The 24,230-nt window shown below is 35.8% G+C and overlaps 4 protein-coding genes and 1 long non-coding RNA gene across 5 annotated transcripts; 3 read left to right on the top strand and 2 right to left on the bottom strand.

Moving 5' to 3' along the window:
• The first annotated feature begins 1,281 nt into the window (after positions 1-1,281).
• LOC103343851 (uncharacterized protein At1g08160-like) lies at positions 1,282-2,467 on the top strand. Its single transcript, XM_008247491.2, has one exon. The coding sequence runs from the start codon at positions 1,521-1,523 to the stop codon at positions 2,229-2,231; it is 711 nt and encodes a 236-aa protein (XP_008245713.2). The 5' UTR covers positions 1,282-1,520; the 3' UTR covers positions 2,232-2,467.
• Positions 2,468-3,943: 1,476 nt separating this feature from the next.
• On the bottom strand, positions 3,944-6,780 carry LOC103343850 (uncharacterized). The gene is made up of 5 exons (XM_089054040.1): positions 5,784-6,780; positions 5,548-5,595; positions 5,339-5,449; positions 4,962-5,228; positions 3,944-4,859 (listed from the first exon to the last, which is right to left on the bottom strand). Exons 1-5 carry the CDS (start codon positions 6,778-6,780, stop codon positions 4,069-4,071), a joined length of 2,214 nt encoding a protein of 737 aa, XP_088910166.1. The 3' UTR covers positions 3,944-4,068.
• A 57-nt stretch (positions 6,781-6,837) lies between these two features.
• LOC148920653 (rust resistance kinase Lr10-like) lies at positions 6,838-9,135 on the top strand. Its single transcript, XM_089054046.1, has 3 exons — positions 6,838-7,507; positions 7,646-7,681; positions 7,856-9,135. Exons 1-3 carry the CDS (start codon positions 6,892-6,894, stop codon positions 8,902-8,904), a joined length of 1,701 nt encoding a protein of 566 aa, XP_088910172.1. The 5' UTR covers positions 6,838-6,891; the 3' UTR covers positions 8,905-9,135.
• A 10,142-nt stretch (positions 9,136-19,277) lies between these two features.
• Positions 19,278-20,612, top strand: LOC148920652 (uncharacterized). Its single transcript, XR_016127361.1, has 2 exons — positions 19,278-19,613; positions 19,933-20,612. It is a non-coding gene; the product is annotated as an uncharacterized LOC148920652 (long non-coding RNA).
• Positions 20,613-20,652: 40 nt separating this feature from the next.
• On the bottom strand, positions 20,653-24,108 carry LOC148920651 (LEAF RUST 10 DISEASE-RESISTANCE LOCUS RECEPTOR-LIKE PROTEIN KINASE-like 2.8). Its single transcript, XM_089050118.1, has 5 exons — positions 22,634-24,108; positions 22,358-22,398; positions 22,130-22,268; positions 20,844-21,989; positions 20,653-20,808 (listed from the first exon to the last, which is right to left on the bottom strand). The coding sequence occupies exons 1-5, from the start codon at positions 23,592-23,594 to the stop codon at positions 20,792-20,794; spliced, it is 2,304 nt and encodes a 767-aa protein (XP_088906244.1). The 5' UTR covers positions 23,595-24,108; the 3' UTR covers positions 20,653-20,791.
• Between the last annotated feature and the right edge of the window lie 122 nt (positions 24,109-24,230).

Genomic DNA, 24,230 nt, shown 5'->3' with positions numbered 1-24,230 from the left:
AGGCTTATTTTATTAATTATTATTTCTAAACTGTAAAAAAAAGAAAAAAAAATTAAAGCAAACGAATTGCGTTTATAGATTGAGGTAAAAAATTCGCAAGATTCAGGTTGTGTTTATAGCTATCATATGCAATGGCATGTCCATCACAAAACGCAAAACAAAAGAAGCCAAAATTCAATTTAATCACTTATTTGGTTGATTGAAACAAACAAGTTAGGGATCATTGATGCAGGCTCAAAAAATCTTTAAATGATAAACGAAATTGATTAATTTCATAGTTTATCCGTTTGATTTGTACAATAAACCCATTATATATTGAGAAGCTTCTCTAACCCTAACTGAGGAAGAAAGAAATTGACAAGAAAAATAAATCTAATATTACTTGAATCTGCGGTTTATAGAGAGTGCTTTAATCGATCAAAAAATAAAAATTGAAGAACAAATGGAAGAGTGATAGCTCTGGAACGAGGAATGTGGAAGAGAGGGCCTAACAACGAACAATAGGAAGGAGAAGAGAGACGAGAGCGTGAAAGAAAAAGACGGGGTTATTTTCGAAATTTTGAAAATTTCATTAAAACTGATTGCCTCTTCAAAATTGATTCTCATATAATATAAAAAATAAAGCAACTCATTACTTGCTTTCCCTAATTGTTTTATCTCACATCAATTATTCACAATAAGTGATTATATTATCCCTTATCAAACAAAGTAGACTTTCAAAAATTTCAAAATAATCATTTATGGCCCTAATTAAGCAATACCAAATGGACAATTCTAGTTTGGCATTATGTGAAAATAATCATTTATCGATTCTTTGTAGAGAAATCGCATAAACAGGCTTGACGTTCGGTAAAATTTTTGTTAAAAATGTTGTTGGTATTGATTTCCTCCTAATTAGAAAATGATTGCCGCATAATCACTAAATTTAGCGTCTCTATAAAACCGATTTAGAATCGAAACGAAAGCACTTCGTTAGTTGTTTTCCTTATAATTTTCTCTCACAGTAATTTTTAATAATAAGTGATTTTCTTACAATTTACCAAACATGTTGGGCTTTCCAAAATTTTTTAAAAATCCCTTATTACCCCAAATAAGCAATGCCAAACGAAAAACATAAGCAGTTTTGATATTTTGAAGTAGAATTTTAGTAGTGGAACCCACAATATGTAAAGTGAGTTTTAAAATCACAATGGTCTAGATTAATGGAATCTAGGAGATTCCAGAATTAACGCGTAATATGCACGCAGACGGTGGTATTTGTCTTCATCTCAAAATTTATGGAAGAACAAATCTTTAACTCAAGAAAGAATGAGACGCAAAAAACAAAGCCCTCAAACTTGTTCCGATTCGCATTAAAAAAACCTTAATTAATCCCAAATTCTTTACTTTACCCACAATTCAATCACTTTAAAAATACTTAGAGATTTCTCGTTTCTCTTTTCTGCCTTCTCCCCACAAAATCGGCAAATTGATAAACCCCGAAAATCCCCCAAATTCCCAGAATTCTTCAAACCCCGAACATGACCGACCCCACCAGACCCGCCACGGGCTACCCGGCCCCGCCCTACGCCCAGCCTAACGGCGGCTACCCATACTCCGCCAACCCCACCCAAACCCAACCCCGAGGCCCCTACTCCAACGCCTACAACCCACGAGCGACCTTCATCCGCCGCTTCGTCGGCGCCATGATAGTCCTCTTCGTCATTGTCGGCTGCATCCTCCTCGTCGTCTGGCTCATCCTCCGCCCCAAGGTCCCCGACTTCCGAGTCGACTCGCTTTCTCTCTCCAACTTCAACGTCTCCTCCGCCTCGCAGTCCGTGACCGGCACGTGGTCCGTCGGCTTCATGGTCTACAACCCCAACAAGAAGCTCAGTATACGATACGACGACGTCGAGTCCTCTATCTCCTACGGCCCCGGCTTCATTTCGGGGACTCGGGTTCCGCCGTTCGCTCAGGGGACTAAGGATCGTACGTCTGTCAACGCGACTTTCTCTGCGGCGAATTCGTTCGTTGGCGCTCCGGTGGCGAGCGGCATCGACGCGGCCAGGGCGCGTGGGAGCGTGAGCTTCAACGTGAAGCTTTCGGCTAGGGTTGACTTTCGGAGAGGTGGGTGGAGGCTGAGGCGGCGGCTCTTGAGGGTTTTGTGCAGTGGCGTGGCGGTTTCTCTTTCGTCGAAAGGCGGATTGGGTACTTTGGCCGGCGGGTCAAGAGATTGCCAGGTTGTTGTTTGAGGTGAGGGCAATGCGTCTGGTGCAAATGGTAATTTTTTTAATCTCTCACTTTTCAATTGAAGTCTCTGAAATTGTGACAAGTTAGGAACGAGGAATTTGTTGTTGTATAATTAGTAGTAAGATGAGTTTATGGATTTAGGTTAAGTTGTTGTATATATTTTTAACTACAATTCTTTTGTTGTTTCTGGTTAGTGATGGTTGCAATTGAGTTTGTTTTTTTGTTTCTCCTCCCAAAATACTACATCTTAGCTGAGCTTGTTTGCTTGTTTTATTCAGTTGATTATTGTTGTCTTTTTGATAGAGGTCAAGTAGAGCTCATTTTCCTTTAATGGCTCTTGGTGTTTTTTGATGGAGTCTTGCTTATCCTAGACATAGAGGATTTGAAAATGGATGGTGGCAACATTATTTAGTAGAAACTAGAAAGAAACAGAGTAGTTGCTTAGAACATCTGTCTCATGCTTGTTTTGGCTTTGGTTATTAACCTTGTTGAATCCACCTTACGAGTGGTTGTTTAGAACATCTATAGGCTTTGCCGATCCTAGTGGATTTGAAAATGGTTGGGATATATGTTCAAAAATCAAGAGCTTTTTTTAGGGTTGAGGATGGGATCAATGATCTAATAACAGAGTTGTGTACAGAATGAGTGTAACTTTTAGTTTTAACAGCAATGTCTTCTACTTCTGTGATGTGTGTTATCTATTTCAGAAGAGAAGATTATACCACTTATCAGATTCGTTTAGTTGCGGTTTTTTCTTTTAATTTATTTGTTAATCAAGTTTGTCTGCCATATTACTATGTTAAGAATTTAGAATTTAGTGAAACTGGCACTTCCCTTTGGAAGGTTTCCACGGTAAGCCCGCGTGGATTGTGCAGCTTACGCTAATGTTTGTTCAGTCATGTAGTTTGCATGTTTCAATTTTTTAGCCCAAATTGCTGACTCCATTAAGCTCTAGTTCACAAAAGGGGTATGGTATTTCCACATCAGAGTTGCATCAGATTTCAGCCTTAGAAATTAAGGAGGTTAAGGATTTGGACGAAGGTTTTTGGGTTTCACTTTGGTCCAAATCCAAGTCTGTAGAGCTCTGGGTCTGTAAACTCTTACATATGGTTTAGTTATTGTCGGTAGAACTGGATTCTAATTCAGATATGGAGATTATTTGACGTATAGGGTCTTGTTTAATTTTGAACCCTTGCTTCAAGCATAGAAGAGAAGGGCCGAAGTTCGCTGTCCATTATTGATACCATCTTTAGCTTGAGCAACTATAAATAGGTACAAACACTCGCTGTATCTGCAAACTGAAACTTAACAAGGTTTAAGAAGAAAACAGAGGACAGGGGAAGCATGTATAAATGTCATAAGGGGGCAGGCTACAAACTTTTGAGCTGCCCGCTTTCACCGTTGCGGTTGATACAAACTTTCCTCTCAGTCTATTTGCCTTTGCTTTGTTCTCAACACCTTATGTTCCACAGTTCGGATTTTCATTTTCATTATTGCTAGAAGGACCTTACCCTATACCTGGATTCTCATTATTGCTATTTGCCACTGAACAGCTTTTTAAAAACCCAACATAACACTGTTCAGGCATAACAAGCCCACTCGATAACATGTCCATATAGAAATGAATTGTTTCTTTTGGGCAATTCATTTGTGTAAATCTAATTGTCATCAAAGTTCAAGTCATTGCATTTCTGGCAGGCAGTTTCTCAAACAGTAACCAAAGGCAGAGGCTAATTATTTGCTTAAATCAATTACAACATGTAAACATATTTGTGCTATGATCAAATACAGAGTAAAGCTGCTAACTTTCCCTTACATAGATCCTCATCTTGACTAATATTAATTCACTTCATTTGGATCTGCAATCAAAGTAATCTCTTCAGATTCTGAAGCACTTGATGCACATGGATTTGGATTGCCCCCACCAACTTCATCTGCAGGAATTTGTTGTGGATGTAAGAAGGGCCTTGGAGGCATTTGGAGGCTCTCAATGTCTCCTTCGAGCATCTCTACTACTTTATTCATTGAAGGCCGTTCACTTGGCTTCATTTGTATGCACCACAATCCCACCATCATCATCTTCTTTACGATCTTCTTTTCCTCATCTGTGGCGTCATCTCCTATTTCTATGCCCTTTCCTTTATTTAACTGATCAGAAACCCATGTCGGAAAGTAGATTTGGCTCAATTGGCTTGATTGTTCTATACCCGCATTCAGGTTTTTCCTTCTACCAGCCATTTCCATCAATAGCATTCCGAAACTATACACATCGGCTTTGTACGAAACACCTCCAATGTTTTTGTAGAACAGTTCTGGAGCAATGTATCCCATGGTTCCTCTTGCTGCAGTCAAAGATACAATGCTATTATCTAACGGGTATAGCTTTGCTAACCCAAAATCAGAGACCTTGGGAGTAAAATTCTCGTCTAGAAGAATGTTGTGTGGCTTGATGTCAAAGTGCAAAATTTGCATGTCACAGCCTCGATGGAGGTATTCAATACCACGAGCCACTCCAAGTGCGATTTCAAATATTTTCTCGCAACTTAAAGATATATCTACTTGTTGAGAAAAAATGTATTTCTCAAGAGACCCATTAGGCATGAAATCATATACTAGAGCGCGTTTTGAACCTTCAACACAGAAGCCAATAAGTCGCACCACGTTAACATGGCGAATCCTTCCAATTGTAGCAACTTCATTGATAAAGTCTTGCCCATTAGTTTTGGACTTACCTAGCGTCTTGATGGCTACAAGGCGACCGCTCCGGAGCTTTGCCTTGTATACAGAGCCATAGCCTCCTTCCCCCAATTTGTCCTTGAAACCTCTGGCCATCTTTTTGATGTCCGAATAAGAGTACCTTATTGGCATGAGATTATTATTACTCCGTAGAAAGTCTTCTATATTCTCATACATTGACAAGTGCCTCCTTCGCCATTTATATATCAGCAGTGCAGTTACAAGGGGAAAACCAAATGAAAATTTGGCTGCGTGGTATAGCACTGCAAGGTACACAAAAATGGTAATAATAATAATAACATAGACTTTTTCGTGCCTCCAAATCTAAATAATAATGTTTCAGTGACTGATCAACACAATTGTATTCTCTTACCGAGGTAAACGACTGCACAGACCTTAAGCTGATGCCGGTATAAGTTGTCATAATACAAAGGGAAATTCCTGTCAAGGTTGAAGCGCTTATATATGGGATCAATAGAGTCTTCTGCAACAATGGAATGAGAATGACTTAGGTGTTAGTCAAGGGAAAAGGCCAAAATAAATCATAAGCTGGTGTATTCAGAGAGTAGAGGGATCACTCGCCTAGTTTCTGGCTTATGAACATTATGATCTTCATGTACCAACGTCGTTCTACATTACGAAAGAAGAATTATGATTAGACCAACAGACACTATGCACAAATTGAAGGAAGGAAATAAATTTATTCTATATGTGCAGGACATCCCTTCTGCATGATATTGTCGAAAATGTACTGATAATATGTCTGTACGTATTTGCTCGGAAATAATAGATAATTTCAGGTTTGTCAAATGTCTAACCTTTTGGCAATATGTCTGGTTGCTCGCAGTAGATTCTATTGACGGTGCTGTTCAGCCTGCAAGATACCCCTGATCCGCACTTTCCTATACATGCATGACGAAGCCATGAGAGTTCAAAGCCATGCGCTATTTCATTATATATTCCTTTGCAAGACGTCATGTGCTCCTTAGTTGTAGGGGACACCATAACCATTAGTGTTATTTTGCAGGAATCCCCCAAAATTTTTAAACTTAGGGAATCCCCACCCCAAAGTGTTATGAAATAAGAATATGTTGCTAAATTGGAGAAAGAAGAAGTGGAAGCAGAATAGTTGTTGACCCCACTGATGCATGGAGCTCTTTCAACAATGAGATCGGAAGCATTCATTGGATTTTCACAGCTCAGGAAGATTATAGACATAAACATTGATGCTGTTGGGTAATCAGAGCTATAACTGATGAAATCATATGTATAATCAGAGTAAGAAGAAAGGTTGAAGGGGGTCAAGGAGTAGAGTGGGTGGGAGAAGTAGTTGTCCTTGATCTTGTGAACACCAGCATCCACAAGTCGGATTGTGAAGTTATTGTAATTGATTGCTTGTACATAATACTTTCCTGATAACAAGTATAGCACTGCATGATGAGTAGTACCATTTCCATTTGCCTCGCAAGATAGCTCGTAACTTTTGTTGCCGCAGTGTTTAGAGTCTCCTTTCAATCGGAATGGAGAGCTTATGTTAATATTTCCACAAGAACGGGTACAATCAGAGTTATCATGAGCTTTATTAGCTGTAATATTATTGGAAGCTGTTTGGGAACAAGAGGAAGGAACATGAAGAAGAAGAAGAAGAAGGAGCACTGTGTATGCAGCAAATAGGAGACTTCCTCCGGACATGCTGTCAGAGCAGAAGGAAGAGATTTTCAATTTAGTACAGTTAATTAAAACCTTTAAAGAGATAATCAGATTTAAAAAAAAAAAGAAAAAAAAAAGAGAGGGGTTGCATGAGTCAAGAGTCATGAGTCATGACCCACCCGCCATTGACTCAAAGTGGGGCCCATATCATCTTGAAGTAATCAAATTGAAGTAGTAATAGGAATTCGATTTATTTGCTTAGAAAGGGTTCTCATCATGAATTTCTTATGGTGGCTGGCCGTGGTAGTAGTAATAGGAATAGGAGTCAATGGTGGAGTAGGCCATGAAGATTGCAGAGAAACAAGATGTCACCCCTACGGCCCAGCCATCCGATACCCATTTCGACTTAAAGGTAGGCAGCCAATCCCTTGCGGCTTCCGGGGATTTGATGTTTCATGCACTGACGACAACCAGACTATACTTGAGTTACCATCGTCGTCAGCTAAGTTCCTTGTTGATGAGATTAACTACAGATCTCATGCAATTAGAGTAGGAGCTTATGATGGTTGCTTTCCTAGGGAGTTGTTTTACAGTAATAGTTCTTATCCCTTTGAATTCCTAGGCAACGCAACCTTACTCAGTTGTCCACCGTCAACAGTAAGAGATGAATATTCTTCCAATTATAATTATCGTCTGCAGAGATTGAGCCCATGCCATGGCAACAATTCTGGTAACCATTTTTATGCTGTCCTTGGTGATTATTATTTCATTGATGAGATGCCCCTAGTGTCTTGTATCAAGGTGCATGACTACACATCAGATCCTGCATATGAATATGAGATGGGAGAATTATTATTGCATTGGTCCATTCCATCATGTGAACATTGCAAAGGTATTTTACACTCCCAAGTTTACTTTCCAACTATAATTTCAAGATTATTTCAAGATTAATTGAAGATTCTATGCAAACTATAATTTTGGATTTCATTGATTTGAAAACCGGCCCTTATTTCATGAACAACTTTTACAGGTCGTAATCTCAGAAGGACAATTCTGAAGATATTAGGTGAGCTATATCCGCAGACCATCATTTCATCTTTTTTCTTTTTTCTTTTTTCTTTCTTTTTCTTTTTTATGAATATAATGGGGAGTAAGTTAATCAAGGATATGTTTGGAAGAGAGTTTAAAATGGCTAAAAATGCTTTAAAAAACGTTTGACACAAAAAGAAAATATTTGCAGGTATTTCCGCACTCTGTTTAGTTCTAATAGCGATGGGGACGACAATCTGCTATGTCTACAACTCAAACAAAAAGGAAAAAGAAAATCAGCTTAGAATTGAAAGATTTTTGGATGAATACAGAGCGATGAAGCCAAGTAGATATTCCTATGCTGATATTAAGAGGATAACAAGTCAATTCAAGGAAAAGTTGGGTCAAGGTGCCTACGGAACAGTGTTCAAAGGAAAGCTTTCCTCCGAGTTACTTGTTGCTGTGAAAATGCTCAACAATTCAAATGAAAAAGGGGAAGATTTCATAAACGAAGTGGGGACAATGTGTCAAATCCACCATGTCAATGTGGTTCGCTTGGTTGGAATTTGTGCCGACGGATTTATTCGTGCTCTTGTTTACGAATACTTACCAAATGGTTCTTTGCAAAATTTCTTATCATCAGCAGATAATAAGAATTCATTCATTGGTTGGGATAAGTTGCAAGATATCGCTCTAGGAATAGCTAAAGGAATTGAATATCTTCACCAAGGATGCGACCAACGAATCCTGCACTTTGATATCAAACCACAAAATGTATTGCTAGACCAAGATTTCACTCCAAAAGTTTCTGATTTTGGTTTAGCCAAGTTTTGTGCTAAGGATCAAAGTGCAATATCGATGACTACAGCTAGGGGGACCATGGGCTACATTGCACCTGAAATCTTCTCAAGGAACTTCGGCAATGTCTCTTATAAGTCGGATGTCTATAGTTTTGGAATATTGTTGCTTGAAATGGTTGGAGGCAAAAAAAACTTTAAAGTCATGGAAGACGCCACTAGCCATGTCTACTTCCCAGAATGGATCTATAACCTTTTAGAGCAAGGCAACGACCTACGAATCCATATCGGTGACGACGAAGTAGATGTAACAGTTGCTAGGAAACTTGCAATTGTGGGTCTATGGTGCATCCAATGGCATCCAATAGATCGTCCTTCAATGAAAGTTGTAGTTCAAATGTTGGAAAGAGAAGGTGAGAATCTCGCCATGCCTCCTAATCCTTTTGCAAGCACTTCGAGTTGAAGGAGAATATAATGAACAGACCTCTACGCTAAAGAAGCAGTTGTGTCTGCATGGATTATGCCGCTCACTTATGAGATGAGTCTTCGAGTGTTCTTATAATTAATAAGATTGTTATGGTGTTGTCGTGTGTTAAGTAGATAGTACTAGTTAATTAAGAAACTGGTTTGAGTTCAATAAATTTCAATGTAAAGTATTAATTAGATGGCAATAATTCATCAAACGTTCAGTACATGTTACAATTGAGACTCTGAGATAGTGTCTCTTTTGCTATATATTCATATATAATGGTGTTTTGAATTATAGAAAGGAAAAAAAGGGTGACCCATATTGTGGTTGAGCATATACCAAATTTATTCGATTCTTCTTCCTTATATATATATACATACAGAGAGCTTTCATTGAGGATCCTCAAATAAGCTTATTTGAGGATACCCCTTGTAGGCCCCACTATGGATTGTATTTCACTAATCCAAACCGTCTATTTTGTAGATACTCATTCAAAGATTATCTCTACAAAAAATCACTTGAATCCGATATCATTTAACCACTCAATTGAGTTATTGAAATTTTAATACTTTCTTGAAGCACCGTGTCCATTGATTTTGTAAGACACAATTGGATGTCAAAACGGTTTCAGATTTGTCTAATTTTTAGTAAGGATGATCTATGAATGAAGACCTAAAAAATAGATCGTTTAGATCATTGGGGGAAAAATTGTAGGATATCCTAAAGGGCGTCCCTCAAATAAAATTATTTGAGGGATCCCTCAATAGAAGAAGAATATATATGTATATAAGGAAGAAGAATCGAACATTGATCTTTTGGGGTAAAAATAAATGATCTTAATCATTAGAACTATAAACTCCTTGTTATATTAATTTTTCTTCAATGTGTAAGTGTAATATTTAGATGAGAGTATGTCAATATTTCCTATGAATCCCTCTACTTAATTATTATTTTTAATTTTTTATCCAAAAGCTCTAACATCTTATTATCAAATTATTACAACATTAGCCATTACTTTATACCCACTCCATAATGTCATCTTACAAAAAGTTACTCAGATAAGTAGATGAACTCAAAACTTCTTATAAACAATGATGACCTAAAAATTGAATGATTCGAATCATGTGATGACATTGTGAAGTAAACCCATATAGATATTTAGCCCCTTAGTATTTGAATGGTGGTGTAGTTCAGATATCCAAAAAAATGATGCTTGGTCCACTACCATCAACATGACAACAAACTAGTCCAAATGGTGCAGAAGAGTCCACGTATTGTGCTCAAAACTTCAAACACAACGAGATACTTGGACCATTTAGTTGACTTGAAATCTCCACAATGCTTTTCCAACCCACATATTCAAGTGAGGAAATGAGTTATACCGACTTCAAAGAAGAAATATGAGTCCCACATTTAAAACCTGTTACTTTTTAATTTTGATTTAAATTATAAAAGATGAGAAAAGGTTTGTGGCAAAAAGTATTGATAAAAAGTATTTTAGAAGAGAAAAGGTTTGTGGCAAAAATTAGACATAGTCATCAGTCATCAGTCATCTAATTGTGGTAAAAAAAAAATTAGACGAACCCAATAGTTCTATAAACAATAAAAAAATTCAAGATAATAATTATTAAATGAAGAAATGATTTTTGATGTGGTTATTTTTTTCTTTTTTAGCCTACAAACCGGGTTAAGCATAGAGCCATTGAATTGATATCTCCAAATAAATGATTCTGGTCCACTCCCATCAACTTGACAATAAATTAGTCTATATATTGTTTTCAAGCAAATAGACCATTCCCTCTGCTAAACTCAAAGGAAATTTCCTTTCAGGTGGAGACTAATGACATTTCCAAACGGAAGACTTTTTCAGAAGGAAGACTTTTAAGTCTAGTAAAGCAAGAATCTAAGTCTAAGCAGGCAACGTAGAGGAAGACTTTAACCACAACCCCACGCACACGGAAAGAAAATCATGGATCGTTTTGTAGCTTTGTGCATGTCAAGTCAAGTCAAGTCAGCTAAACTAAAATCTGATCTAGCTTAAATACTCTCTGCAGGCAACAGCTTCTCTTTCTTGGTCCATGTAAATATGTAATGCTTTAGTGTGCTAAGCCTAATTTACGTGATATTATGTTAGTATTCCAGAAGTTGTTTGAAAATTATTTAGATCAGAAACCCTACACCACAATCCATTATTAAAATTAATACAATGCTTACAAAGTGTTGGGGTTCACTTAACAATATTATTAAAATGATCTGAATCGTTATTTTTTAGGTCATGAATCAAATATCATCCTTACAAAAAGTTAGCTAAGTTTATAAACATTCATTAGTCATCTAATTGTGGTATAAAAAAAATATAAAAAAAAATAGACGAACACAATAATTCTATAAACAATAAAAAAATTCAAGATAATAATTAAATGAAGAAATGATTTTTGATGTGGCTAATTTTTTTCTTATTAACCCTACGAACCTGGCTAAGCATAGAGCCATTGAAATTTAGATCTCCAAGTAAATGATTCTGGTCCACTCCCATCAACTTGACAATATATTGTTTTCAAGTGAATAGACTATTCTCTCCGCTAAACTCAAAGGAAATTTCCTTTTAGGTGAAGACTAATGAAATTTCCAAAAGGAAGACTTTTAAGTCTAGAGAAGCAAGAATCCAGGTCTGAGCAGGCAATGTAGAGGAAGACCTTGACCATAGACCTTGACCACGCACACGGAAAGAAAATCATGTCTGATGTTCTCATCCTATTCCCAAAGAAAAAAAGGACAAAAGAAAAAACAAACAAAGAAAGTGCAATGAGAATTCAACAGTAGTTCCACAATAGTCAACTTACGCTTCTCTCCAACCCACTCCTCAAGTCGGGAAATATTTTCTGCAGTAATGATTATTTGGACTTCATGGAAGTAATTTGAGTCCACATATTTTCTGCAGTAATGATAAAACATGTTACCTTTTATCTTTATTTAAATTATTTATAAAAAAAAACTATCAAAAAAGTAAGAAAAGACTGATGGGGTTTCAATGGTGGTTGGACTTTTTGAGCTAACAAACTTAAACATCAAAGAGCCACCTAGGTTAAGCATAAAAAAAAAAACAGGGCTCGTTTTTCCCTTACTAGATCAAAAAGAAAAGCAAATGACCTACTGATTTAGAGCAATTGCTCCCCCATACAAGGTCCTGAGTTTAAATCCTAGATCCGTTTAGTGTGTGTGAGTTTAGATTATCGCCTCCTGAATAGGAAAAGTCCTAAAAAAGGCTGAAGAAGAGAAATATTATGACTCCAATAATTCGGTTAAAAATAACTTTTGGCCTTTTGATGTAGCTTGGAGTTAAAGATGCCTCATTCGATTGCATTGAAGACTATAACTTTCAAGGAAAATAAATACTAGACTAATGAATACATTGAAGAGGGAGAGAGAGAGTTTAATTATTGATGGAAAATGGATCGAATGGCCTTCTATCATTGAGCCCCGTTGTGCTTAGACTATAATGGGTGGAAAGTTATAAGGGGTTCACTTTATAGCCATTAGATCAATCCCATTTTCCCTTTTCTTTCTTCAGTGCGTGAATAATGCTTGAATTTTTGTCCATCGAAACTGCTTGGCTAACTATTTCTACAATGCGTGATTATTTTCGTGGATCGTTTTGTAGCTTTGTGCATGTCAAGGCAAGTCAAGTCAAGTCAGCTAGTGCAATTGCTAAACTAAAATCTGATCTAGTTTAATTACTCTCTGCAGGCAACTGCTTCTCTTTCTTGGTCCATGTCAATATGTAATGCTTTAGTGTGCTAGGCCTGACTTACGTGATATTATGTTAGTATTTCAGACGTTGTTTGAAAGTTGTTTTAGATCAGAAACACTACAGCACAATCTATTATTAAGTAATATGACACTAGACAATAAATTAGTCTATATATTATTTTCAAACGAATACATCATTCTCTCCGCTAAAGTCAAAGGAAATTTCCTTTCAGGTGAAGACTAATGAAATTTCCAAAAGGAAGACTTCTAAGTCTAGTGAAGCAAGAATCCAAGTCTAAGTAGGCAATCTTGAGGAAGACTTTGAAAATATACTTGTATCGTATATTTCCTCACCACAGCACCACGCACAAAAAGTTATTTCAAGTCTAGTGAAGCGAGAATCATTATTACTATCACTCTACGAATAGGAAAGGTCCTAAAAAAAAGTTGAAGAAGAGAAGTATTATGAGAAAATGTGAAATTTTAATGCTCCAATAATTCGGTTAAAAATAACTTTTGGCCTTTTGATGTAGCTTGGAGTAAAAGATGCCCCATTCAATTGCATTGAAAACTATAACTTTCAAGGAAAATAAATGCTAGACAAATGAATACATTGAAGAGGGGGAGAGAGAGTTAAATTATTGATGGAAAGTAGATCATATGGCCTTCTATCATTGGGCCGGGTAGAGCTTTTATGATTTAATCATTTCTTTGGGCTAATTTGGGTTTCTTTAGGCTAATTTGGGTTGGGTATGAGTTTTAGTACTTTGGCCCAATATACCTACACCATAGGATAATTTATACAAAAGTATATACTATACCTCTACCATAGGGAGAACAAAAATAAAAATAGTTACCTACAACTAAGAAAATGGAAGAGGAAAGGAATCTTGTAATATGGAATGCCATGATCTTGGGCCACATTCAAAATCATTAGCATGAGGAGGCTTTAGAATTATATGTGGCAATGTACAGATTGTCAATTGACCGTACAAGATCAACATTCTCTATCATAGTATATATATATATATATATATATATATAATTGAAGAAAAGAAGAAGATGGAGAACGAAGAAGATAAAGATGAAGAACAAGAAAGAAAAACGTGCATCTAGTTAATAAGCTAAATTCTAGGAAAAATTGTATCTTCAAAAGAATAAATAATCCTAAAAGTATGTGCAATAATAAAATCCATGTTAAATAGGAATTTGAGTCAAGATAAAAAATGAAGGTTCGACATACATTCAAAATGTAATTATTCGTTAAATTGTACATATCAAATCTAATCATTAATAGCATATAAATTCTCATCTTACTCATTTTAGACAATGGGGATATAATAGGAAGAAAAAATTTAAATACAAATTAGTTAAATACAAAAGTTTGAATCAACATGTCAAAAATGGAATGTAATCTACGTGGCGAACTAGTCAAAAGGCTTATATCAATAAACAATAATTCGAGAACTAGACCCAACTATTGATTGGATTTTTGGACTTCTATCAACTTTTCTATTTTCTTTTTGTGGCGTTTAGCCTTTTCAATATTGCCCTTCTCTTGAAAATTTACTTACTCCACCACAAATGATGACCTAAGACATGAATGATTCAAATAATGAGATGACCTTATAGAATAAGTCCAAACAAATAATTAACACCTTATTAACTTACTAATTGAATCCGCGCTTGACGCTGTTCTAGATATCCAAATAAATGAGTCTTGGTCAGCAGGGCAATAAACTAGTCTATTGGTTGTTTCAAGAAAATAGGACTATTTTCTCCACTAAACTAAGACGTTTTCAGGTATTGTACTGAAAACTGCTGAATTTTTAAACAAAGTTATTATACTGCATGTGGGGATACTTGTCACTTTATATATTTCATGATAAAACTTCTTACTTTTTAACTTTCATTTAAACTATAAAAAAAACCTTATTTTCCTTGTTCGTATTTTTCGTTGCCATTATTGCTAGAAGGACCTTACATTGCATTCCTAATTGGCAGGCATTTTCTCAAACAAAGTCTATGCTTCTTCTAACAGCTTCAAGTTCCATTGGCATTTTCTCAAACAATGTCTATCCTGTTCTTTGCACATCGACATAGCTACCAATAACCAAAGGCAGAGGTTAATTATTTACTTAACTCAATTACATGTAAATTAAAAATATTTGTGCTATGATCAAATACGAAAAACATGTTTAACTGGCCCTTAAGTAGAGCTGCTAAATTTCCCTTACATACAGCCACATCGTGACTAATATTAAAACACTTAATTTGCATCGCAACCAAACTAATCTCTTCAAATTTTGAACCACTTGATGCACAGGGACTTGGATTGTCCCCACCAACTTCATCTGCAGGAGTTTGTTGTTCGATATAAGGAAGGCCTTCGAGGCATTTGAAGGTTCTCAATGTCTCCTTTGAGCATCTCCACTACTTTATTCATTGAAGGGTGTTCACTAGGCCTCATTTGTACGCACCATAATGCCACCATCATCATCTGCTTTATGATCTTCTTTTCCTTATTTGTTGCATCAGCTCCTATTTCTATGTCCTTTCCTTCTTTCAACTGATCAGAAACCCATGTTGGAAAGTAGATTTGGCTAAATTGGCTTAAATGTTCTATACCCGCATTCACTAGCGGACCCATGAAATTGTTAATGGAGGTCTAATTTTTATCACGATTTATTTATTTAAAAAAAAACAGTGCGTTGTGCACATTGGATGCCCTTAACAACTTCACATACAAAAGCTTCAACACTACAAACAATTAGCCACATTTGACAACATTCAGCTACCTAACTATGATCAAATAAATAGATACACACAACATTTCCTATAAACAATGAAAATATTCACCAGAATAATGAAATGGTTAAAGGATTTCCTTTCTTTTTTTTTTTTTGTATATATTTTTTTGTTTGTTTCCATAGATGTATCATGAATAATGACCATTGGTGGAGCTATTAAGATGCAAGCAGATGTAGTTGCACCTTTTTCCTTGCCAGAAAATCCTTTGGGATGCCAAAATCTACCCCTCTGCTATAGTGCACACCATGTGTTCAACTAAATGCCTCAAAAAGACTTTGCCCACTGTCTAAAGGAATTAGTACCAATTAGTTTACGTTTCAATTATAGTGTATTTGGTTGTCTAATTTTCTTTTGGGGTTCTTAGATTTAGGTCCAAAACGATTAGCTGTCATTGAGTTTAGTCCATGCATTTTTGGTTTTAGATGTAGGTCCTTTGACTTTTATTACTCTTTTTATTGTGCCGATTTTACCCTTTGAGGTAAATAATGAAAACATTGAAAATCTAAATTTAATGAATTATGTACCTGTAATTAAATTTCAGAATTTAAATTTGGAATTCTTTCAATTGATAATATTTAACTAATATATAGGTAAAATACAAATTAATCAATGAATGTAAAGGCCCACATATTATACTAATCAATTAGGCAAGCACCCACATTGTATCTAACATACAGGTAAATAGTGTTCTTATTAGCAACGAAAAAAACTTAGTGATAAATTGTGTTATCTATAAGTCATGAACATAAATTAGAATACTACCTATAAGTTAGGAACATATAGGTGAAGACTACCTATAAGTCAGATACAAAAATAGACAAATAAAATTGCATGTTGCCTATAAAATAAATGTACATAAAATACTATTATTCATTGTCCAAAATATGAAAAAACACACACACATATATATATATATATATACCTATAAAATAGGCAATATGACAATATACCTACACCATAGGATAATTTATACAAAAGTATATACTATACCTCTACCATAGGGAGAACAAAATTAAAAATAGTTACCTACAACTTTTCAAAGAAAATGGAAGAGGAAAGGAATCTTGTAATATGGAATGCCATGATCTTGGGCCACATTCAAAATCATTAGCTTGAGGAGGCTTTAGAATTATATATGGCAATGTACAGATTGTCAATTGACCATACAAGATCAACATTCTCTATCATAGTATATATATAAAATTGAAGAAAAGAAGAAGATGGAGAACGAAGAAGATAAAGATGAAGAACAAGAAAGAAAAACGTGCATCTAGTTAATAAGCTAAATTCTAGGAAAAATTGTGTCTTCAAAAGAATAAATAATCCTAAAAGTATGTGCAATAATAAAATCCATGTTAAATAGGAATTTGAGTCAAGATAAAAAAAATGAAGGTTCGACATACATTCAAAATGTAATTATTCGTTAAATTGTACATGATCAAATCTAATCATTAATAGCATATAAATTCTCATCTTACTCATTTTAGACAATAGGGATATAATAGGAAGAAAAAAATTTAAATACAAATTAGTTAAATACAAAAGTTTGAATCAACATGTCAAAAATGGAATGTAATCTACGTGGCAAACTAGTCAAAAGACTTATATCAATAAACAATAATTCGAGAACTAGACCCAACTATTGATTGGATTTTTGGACTTCTATCAACTTTTCTATTTTCTTTTTGTGGCTTTTAGCCTTTTCAATATTGCCCTTCTCTTGAAAATTTACTGACTCCACCACAAATGATGACCTAAGACATGAATGATTCAAATAATGAGATGACCTTATAGAGTAAGCCCAAACAAATAATTAACACCTTATTAACTTACTAATTGAATCCGCGCTTGACGCTGATCTAGATATCCAAATAAATGAGTCTTGGTCAGCAGGGCAATAAACTAGTCTATTGGTTGTTTCAAGAAAATAGGACTATTTTCTCCACTAAACTAAGACGTTTTCAGGTATTGTGCTCAAAACTGCTGAATTTTTAAACAAAGTTATTATACTGCATGTGGGGATACTTGTCACTTTATATATTTCATGATAAAACTTCTTACTTTTTAACTTTCATTTAAACTATAAAAAAAAAAACCAACAACAAAAAAGTAAGAAAATATAATAATAAGGTTTCACAGTGGTTATGTTCGCGGAACAATAGGAAATATTAATTTACAAACACTACAATAACCATTTTCAATGACTAAACCCTTTAGTCACGCTGCAGTTACGATTTAGGAGTTCGTAATATATGAAGTCTTCAGAATTGCCTTTTGTTACGATTTTTACCACCAATCGTGACAAATTTGGTTGACTCAAATTGCTTCAAAAGTACATTGGGGCCATATCCAATCAACTTTATTCATTTACGTTTTTTTGTCTATTGAAATATTTTATTATTTTTTTTACTAGGCTCAAAAAATTTAACAAATTTTTAAATATATTTTCGATTTTAGAGTATTACATTTTTCAGAAGAAAATAACCAATTTTTATTTGGAATATTTATGCCTTTTCTACCATTACTACAACTTCATTGCCATTCAATACAATAGAAAATGATATTTTTTTATATTTCAATGGCTTAGAGTAAACAATTCAATAAAGATAAATTATTTGATTGCAATTTCATTACAATTCAATAATTAATTAATTACAATTTCTATTTTGTATTCTTTGAGCCTTTCTTGGTGACTCCCGCATATATCTTTTACATCATCTGTCAAGTAGGGGTGGGCACTCAAATCGGCGAACTGGAAATCTGAGTCGAACCACATTGAACCAAATCGGAAAAAAATCGAGTTGACCAAAAGTCAACAATGGTCAAAACCGAATCGACTCTTTTGACCGATTTTGAATCTGATTCCATAGCTTCAAAAATTGGATTGGGTCGAACCGAACCAGTCAAATTAAAAAATATATAATTTCAATATATATTTATATTTAATGCTATATTTTTAATTTAACAAAAAAAACTAATATTTATCCAAGTTCAATTTCAAAATATCTCTCTTTTCTAACTTTAATATTTATTTTTATATGAAATTGAATAATTTGTTAATTTTAAAGTAAAAATAATAATATTTCAATTGAGAATTGTATTAAAAAATAATTTTTAAAAAATAATTTCAAAAACCGGACCGGAACCGGTTCAACTCGAACTGGATAGTTTTTGAATTTTTTTATTAAAACCGAATCAACTAAATCGATGAATAGTACCAGATCGGTTCTAATTTAAGACAAAAATCGGTCCAACCTGAACCTTGCCCACCCCTATTGTTAAGTGAAGAGAAAAAATCACATGAAACCGTGCACACTTTAAAAAAAATACAAACCAAATCTAGTTTAGAAGAGAGGAAATATATATCTACCTGATGCAAGACGAAGACTTGATGAAGATAATGCAATTCAATTATGGCTAAAAGTCACTTTTGGTCCATGTAGTTTCTAGTTTGGCACTTCAATCACTTTTGGCTATGTAGTTTCAATTCCGTCAATTTTGATTATATAATTTCGTATTTGTAGCAATTCAAGGATAAGTTAGTTTTTAATTATACCACAAAAATCAGGGAAAAAAAACATAACCAAAGCAAGATTATAATTTTTAATAGAAAACTACAAGTGTTATATTGAAATTTAAATTAAATATAATATTTTATTGATTTGGATTATAGTTACAAGATTATAATAAAAATATTTTATTGGAAACTTAATATTTATGTGTAGTCACAATAGATTAGGATTTTATTTAACCTATTTAAATCAACAGTTTCAACCCATAAAAGGCGTTTTTGCTAGTATACTTAGTAGACTGGAGGTGTGTAGGAGTCTCATTATTTTAGGGGCCATGTGCAGTCGCCCAATCCTCCCACGGCATCGACGGCGAATTCGTTCGTTTGCACTCCAATGGCGCACGGCATCGACGCAGACAAGGCGCGTGGGAGCGTGAGCTTCAACGTGAGGCTTTTGGCTAGGGTTGAGTTTAGGAGAGGTGGGTGGAGGCTGAGGCGGCGGCTCTTGAGGGTTTTGTGCTGTGGCGTGGCGTTTCTCTTTCGTCGAAAGGCGGGTTGGGTACTTTGGGCGGTGGGTCAAGAGATTGCCAGGTTGTTGTTTGAGATGGGGGCAATGCGTCTGGTGCAAATGGTATTAATCTCTCACTTTTCAATTGAAGTCTCTGAAATTGTGACAAGTTTGGAACAAGGAATGTGGTGTTGTATTATTAGTAGTAAGATGAGTTTATGGATTTAGGTTAAGTTGTAGTACATATTTTTAACTACAATTCTTTTGTAGTTTCTGGTTAGTGATGGTTGCAATTGAGTTTTTTTGTTTGTTTCTCCTCCCAAAATACTACATCGTAGCTGAGCTTGTTTGCTTGTTGTATTCAGTTGATTATTGTGTCTTTTTGATAGAGGTCAAGTGGAGCTCATTTGCCTTTAATGGCTCTTGGTGTTTTTTGATGTAGGCTTGCTTATCCTAGACCTAGAGGATTTGAAAATGGATGGAGGTAACATTATTTAGTAGAAACTAGAAAGAAACAGAGTATTTGCTTAGAACATCTGTCTTTGGTTATTAACCTCGTTGAATCCACCTTACGAGTGGTTGAGTGGTTGTTTAGAACATCTATAGGCTTTGCCGATCCTAGTGGATTTGAAAATGGTTGGGATATATGTTCAAAAATCAAGAGCTTTTTTTAGGGTTGGGGATGGGATCACTAATCTAATAACAGAGCTGTGTATGGAATGAGTTAAGAATTTACAATTTAGTGAAACTGGCACTTCCCTTTGGAAGGTCTCCACGGTCGGCCCACGTGGATTGTGCAGCTTCGTTCCTATCTGTGGTTCAGTCGTGTAGTTTGCACTTTTCAATCTTTTAGCCCAAATTGCCGACTCCATTAAGCTCTAGTTCACAAAAGGGGTATGGTATTTCCACATCAGAGTTGCATCAGATTTCAGCCCTAGAAATTAAGGAGGTTAGGGATTTGCACTAAGGTTTTTGAGTTTGAGTTTGAGTTTCACTTAAGTTTGAGTTTGAGTTTCAAGTCTGTAGCTTTGCTCTGGGTCTGTAAACTCTTACATATGGTTTAGTCATTGTCGATAGAACTGGATTCTAATTCAGATATGGAGATTATTTGACATATACAAATGAATTGTTTCTCTTGGGCAATTCATTTGTGTAAACCTAATTGTCATCAAAGTTCAAGTCATTGCATTTCTGGCAGGCAGTTTCTCAAACAATAACCAAAGGCAGAGGCTGATTATTTGCTTAAATCAATTACAACATGTAAACATATTTGTGCTATGATCAAATACAGAGTAGAGCTGCTAACTTTCCCTTACATAGATCCACATCGCGACTAATGTTAATTCACTTCGTTTGCATCCGCAATCAAAGTAATCTCTTCAGATTCTGAAGCACTTGACACACAGGGACTTCGATTGTCCACACCAACTTCATCTGCAGGAATTTGTTGTGGGTATAAGAAAGGCCTTGGAGGCATTTGGAGGCTCTCAATTTCTCCTTCAAGCATCTCCACTACTTTATTCATTGAAGGGCGTTCAATAGGCTTCATTTGTATGCACCATAAAGCCACCATCATCATCTTCTTTATGATCTTCTTTTCCTCATCTGTTGCATCATCTCCTATTTCTATGTCCTTTCCTGCCTTCAACTGATCAGAAACCCATGTGGGAAAGTAGATTTGGCTAAATTGGCTTGATTGTTCTATACCCGCATTCAGGTTTTTCCTTCTACCAGCCATTTCCATCAATAGCATTCCGAAACTATACACATCGGCTTTGTATGAAACACCTCCAATGTTTTTGTAGAACAGTTCTGGAGCAATGTATCCCATGGTTCCTCTTGCTGCAGTCAAAGATACAATGCTATTATCCAATGGATATAGCTTTGCTAACCCAAAATCAGAGACCTTGGGAGTAAAATTCTCGTCTAGAAGAATGTTGTGAGGCTTGATGTCAAAGTGCAAAATTTGCATGTCACAGCCTTGATGGAGGTAATCAATACCACGGGCCACCCCAAGTGCGATTTCAAATATTTTCTGGCAACTTAAAGACGCATCTCTTTGTTGAGAAAAAATGTATTTGTCAAGAGACCCATTAGGCATGAAATCATATACTAGAGCACGTTTTGAACCATCAACACAGAAGCCAATAAGTCGCACAACGTTAACATGACGAATCCTTCCAATGGTACCAACTTCATTAATAAAGTCTTGCCCATTAGTTTTGGACTTACCCAACATCTTGATGGCTACAAGGCGACCACTGCGGAGCTTTGCCTTGTATACAGAGCCATAGCCTCCTTCCCCCAATTTGTCCTTGAAACCTCCGGTCATCTTTTTTATTTCCGAGTAAGAGTACCTTATTGGCATGAGATTATGATTACTCCGTAGAAAGTCTTCTATATTGTCATACATTGACAAGTGCCTTCTTCGCCATTTGTATATTAGCAGTGCAATTAAACAACAAAAACCCAATGAAAATTTGGCTGCCAGGTATATTGCTGCATGGTTCATTAAAATGGAATTAATGAACACGAAGTATAATAATGATAAGAATAATAATAATATACTCCTTTGCATATCCATCTCAATCAAAATAAGAATATTAATTTTCCAGTGATCCAGAGGAGTATTCTTTTACCTAGGAAAGCCACTGCACATCCCAGAAGCTGGCCAAGGTATAATCTGGAATGATACATAGGGAAACGCCGTTCAAAGGGGAAGAGCGCATATATTTTCTCAAGCCCGGGTCCTGCAACAGAAGTAAAGAAATCAATCGATCAATGGAATGACTAAGGTGGTTAGTCAAGCGAAAAGGCCAAAGAAAAGTAAACGTCTATTTACAGAGTTGAGGGATCCACTCGCCTACTTTCTGGATTATGTGCCTTATGATCTCGTCGTACCAAGGGACTACATTGCGAAAGAATTCTGTAACATTAGCATGAAGAGAATTCTGGTTAGACCTTGTTCTATCCATTTTATAAGTGGACCTTGTTCTTAGTTTTCTATCCATTGTTGCTTGCCTAACTAATCTTTGTGTACAAGTTCTAATCTCCACCATTATTGTCACATATTAATCATTCTTTACTAATATTGTTCTTATTTTTCGTAGTGGATGCCAATTGTAAACTTTATGTTAGAAAGCAGGAAATTCCATTGCCGGTGCTGTTCAGCCCGCAAAATTCCCCTGATCCGCACTTTACTATACATGCATGACGAAGCCATGAGAGTTCAAAGCCACGCGCTATTTCATTATATATTCCTTTGCAAGACGTCATGTGCTCCTCAGTTGAAGGGGACACCATAACCATTAGTGTTATTTTGCAGGAATCCCCAAAAAATTTTAAACTTAGGGTATCCCTAGCCCGAAGTGTTATGAAATAAGAATATGTTGCTAAATTGGAGAAAGAAGAAGTGGAAGCAGAATAGTTGTTGACCCCACTGATGCATGGAGCTCTTTCAACAATGAGATCGGAAGGATTCATTGGATTTTCACAGCTCAGGAAGATTATAGACATTGATGATGCTGATGGGTAATCATTGTGATCAATGGTTGTGTAATAATCATAGAGAAGTAGAGAAAAGTTGAAGCGGATCAAGGAGTAATAAGAAAAGTTGAAGGGAGTCAAGGAGTAGAGTGGATGGGAGAAGTAGTTGTCCTTGATCTTGTGAACACCAGCATCCACAAGTCGGATTGTGAAGTTATTGTAATTGATTGCTTGTACATAATACTTTCCTGATAACAAGTATAGCACTGCATGATGAGTAGTACCATTTCCTTTGGCTTCACAAGATAGCTCGTAACTTTCGCTGCCACAGTGTTTAGAGTCTCCTTTCAATCGGAATGGAGAGCTTATGTTAATATTTCCACAAGAAGGGGTACAATCAGAGTTATCATGAGCTTTATTAGTTGTAATATTATTGGAAGCTGTTTGGGAACAAGAGGAAGGAACAAGAAGAAGAAGAAGGAGCACTGTATAAGCAGCAAATAGGAGACTTCCTCCAGACATGCTGTCAGAGCAGAAGAAAGAGATTTTCAATTTAGTACAGTTAATTGAAACCTTTAAAGAGATAATCAGATTAAAAAAAATTAAGAGGGGTTGCATGAGTCATGAGTCATGACCCGCCCGCCATTGACTCAAACATCTAGATGGACTGGGGCCCATATCATCTTGAAAGTAATCAAATTGAAGTACTGACCCTTGATTTTATGTCATCTGTATGCAATTCGACTTATTTGCTTAGAAATCTCATCATGAATTTCTTATGGTGGTTGGCCGTGGTAGTAGTAATAGGAATAGGAGTCAATGGTGGAGTAGGCCATGAAGATTGCAGAGAAACAAGATGTCACCCCTACGGCCCAGCCATCCGATACCCAATTTCGACTTAAAGGTAGGCAGCCAATCCCTTGCGGCTTCCGGGGATTTGATGTTTCATGCACTGACGACAACCAGACTATACTTGAGTTACCATCGTCGTCAGCTAAGTTCCTTGTTGATGAGATTAACTACAGATCTCATGCCATTAGTGGAATACATTATGATGGTTGCTTGCCGAGGGAGTTGTTTTACAGTACTGGTTCTTATCCCTTTGAATTCGTAGGCACCGCAACCTTATTCAGTTGTCCACCGTCAACGGTAAGAGATGAATATTGTTCCTATGATTATCGTCTGGCGAGATTGAGCCCATGCCATGGCAACAATTCTGGTAACCATATTTACGCTGTCCTTGGTGATTATTGT

This window comes from Prunus mume, linkage group LG1 (genome assembly GCF_029339155.1).
Source record: "Prunus mume cultivar Tortuosa linkage group LG1, ASM2933915v1, whole genome shotgun sequence".
NCBI classification, from domain to species: domain Eukaryota; kingdom Viridiplantae; phylum Streptophyta; class Magnoliopsida; order Rosales; family Rosaceae; genus Prunus; species Prunus mume.
The sequence above is the reverse complement of the archived record's forward strand: the minus strand, read 5'-3'. Positions and strand labels throughout refer to the sequence as shown.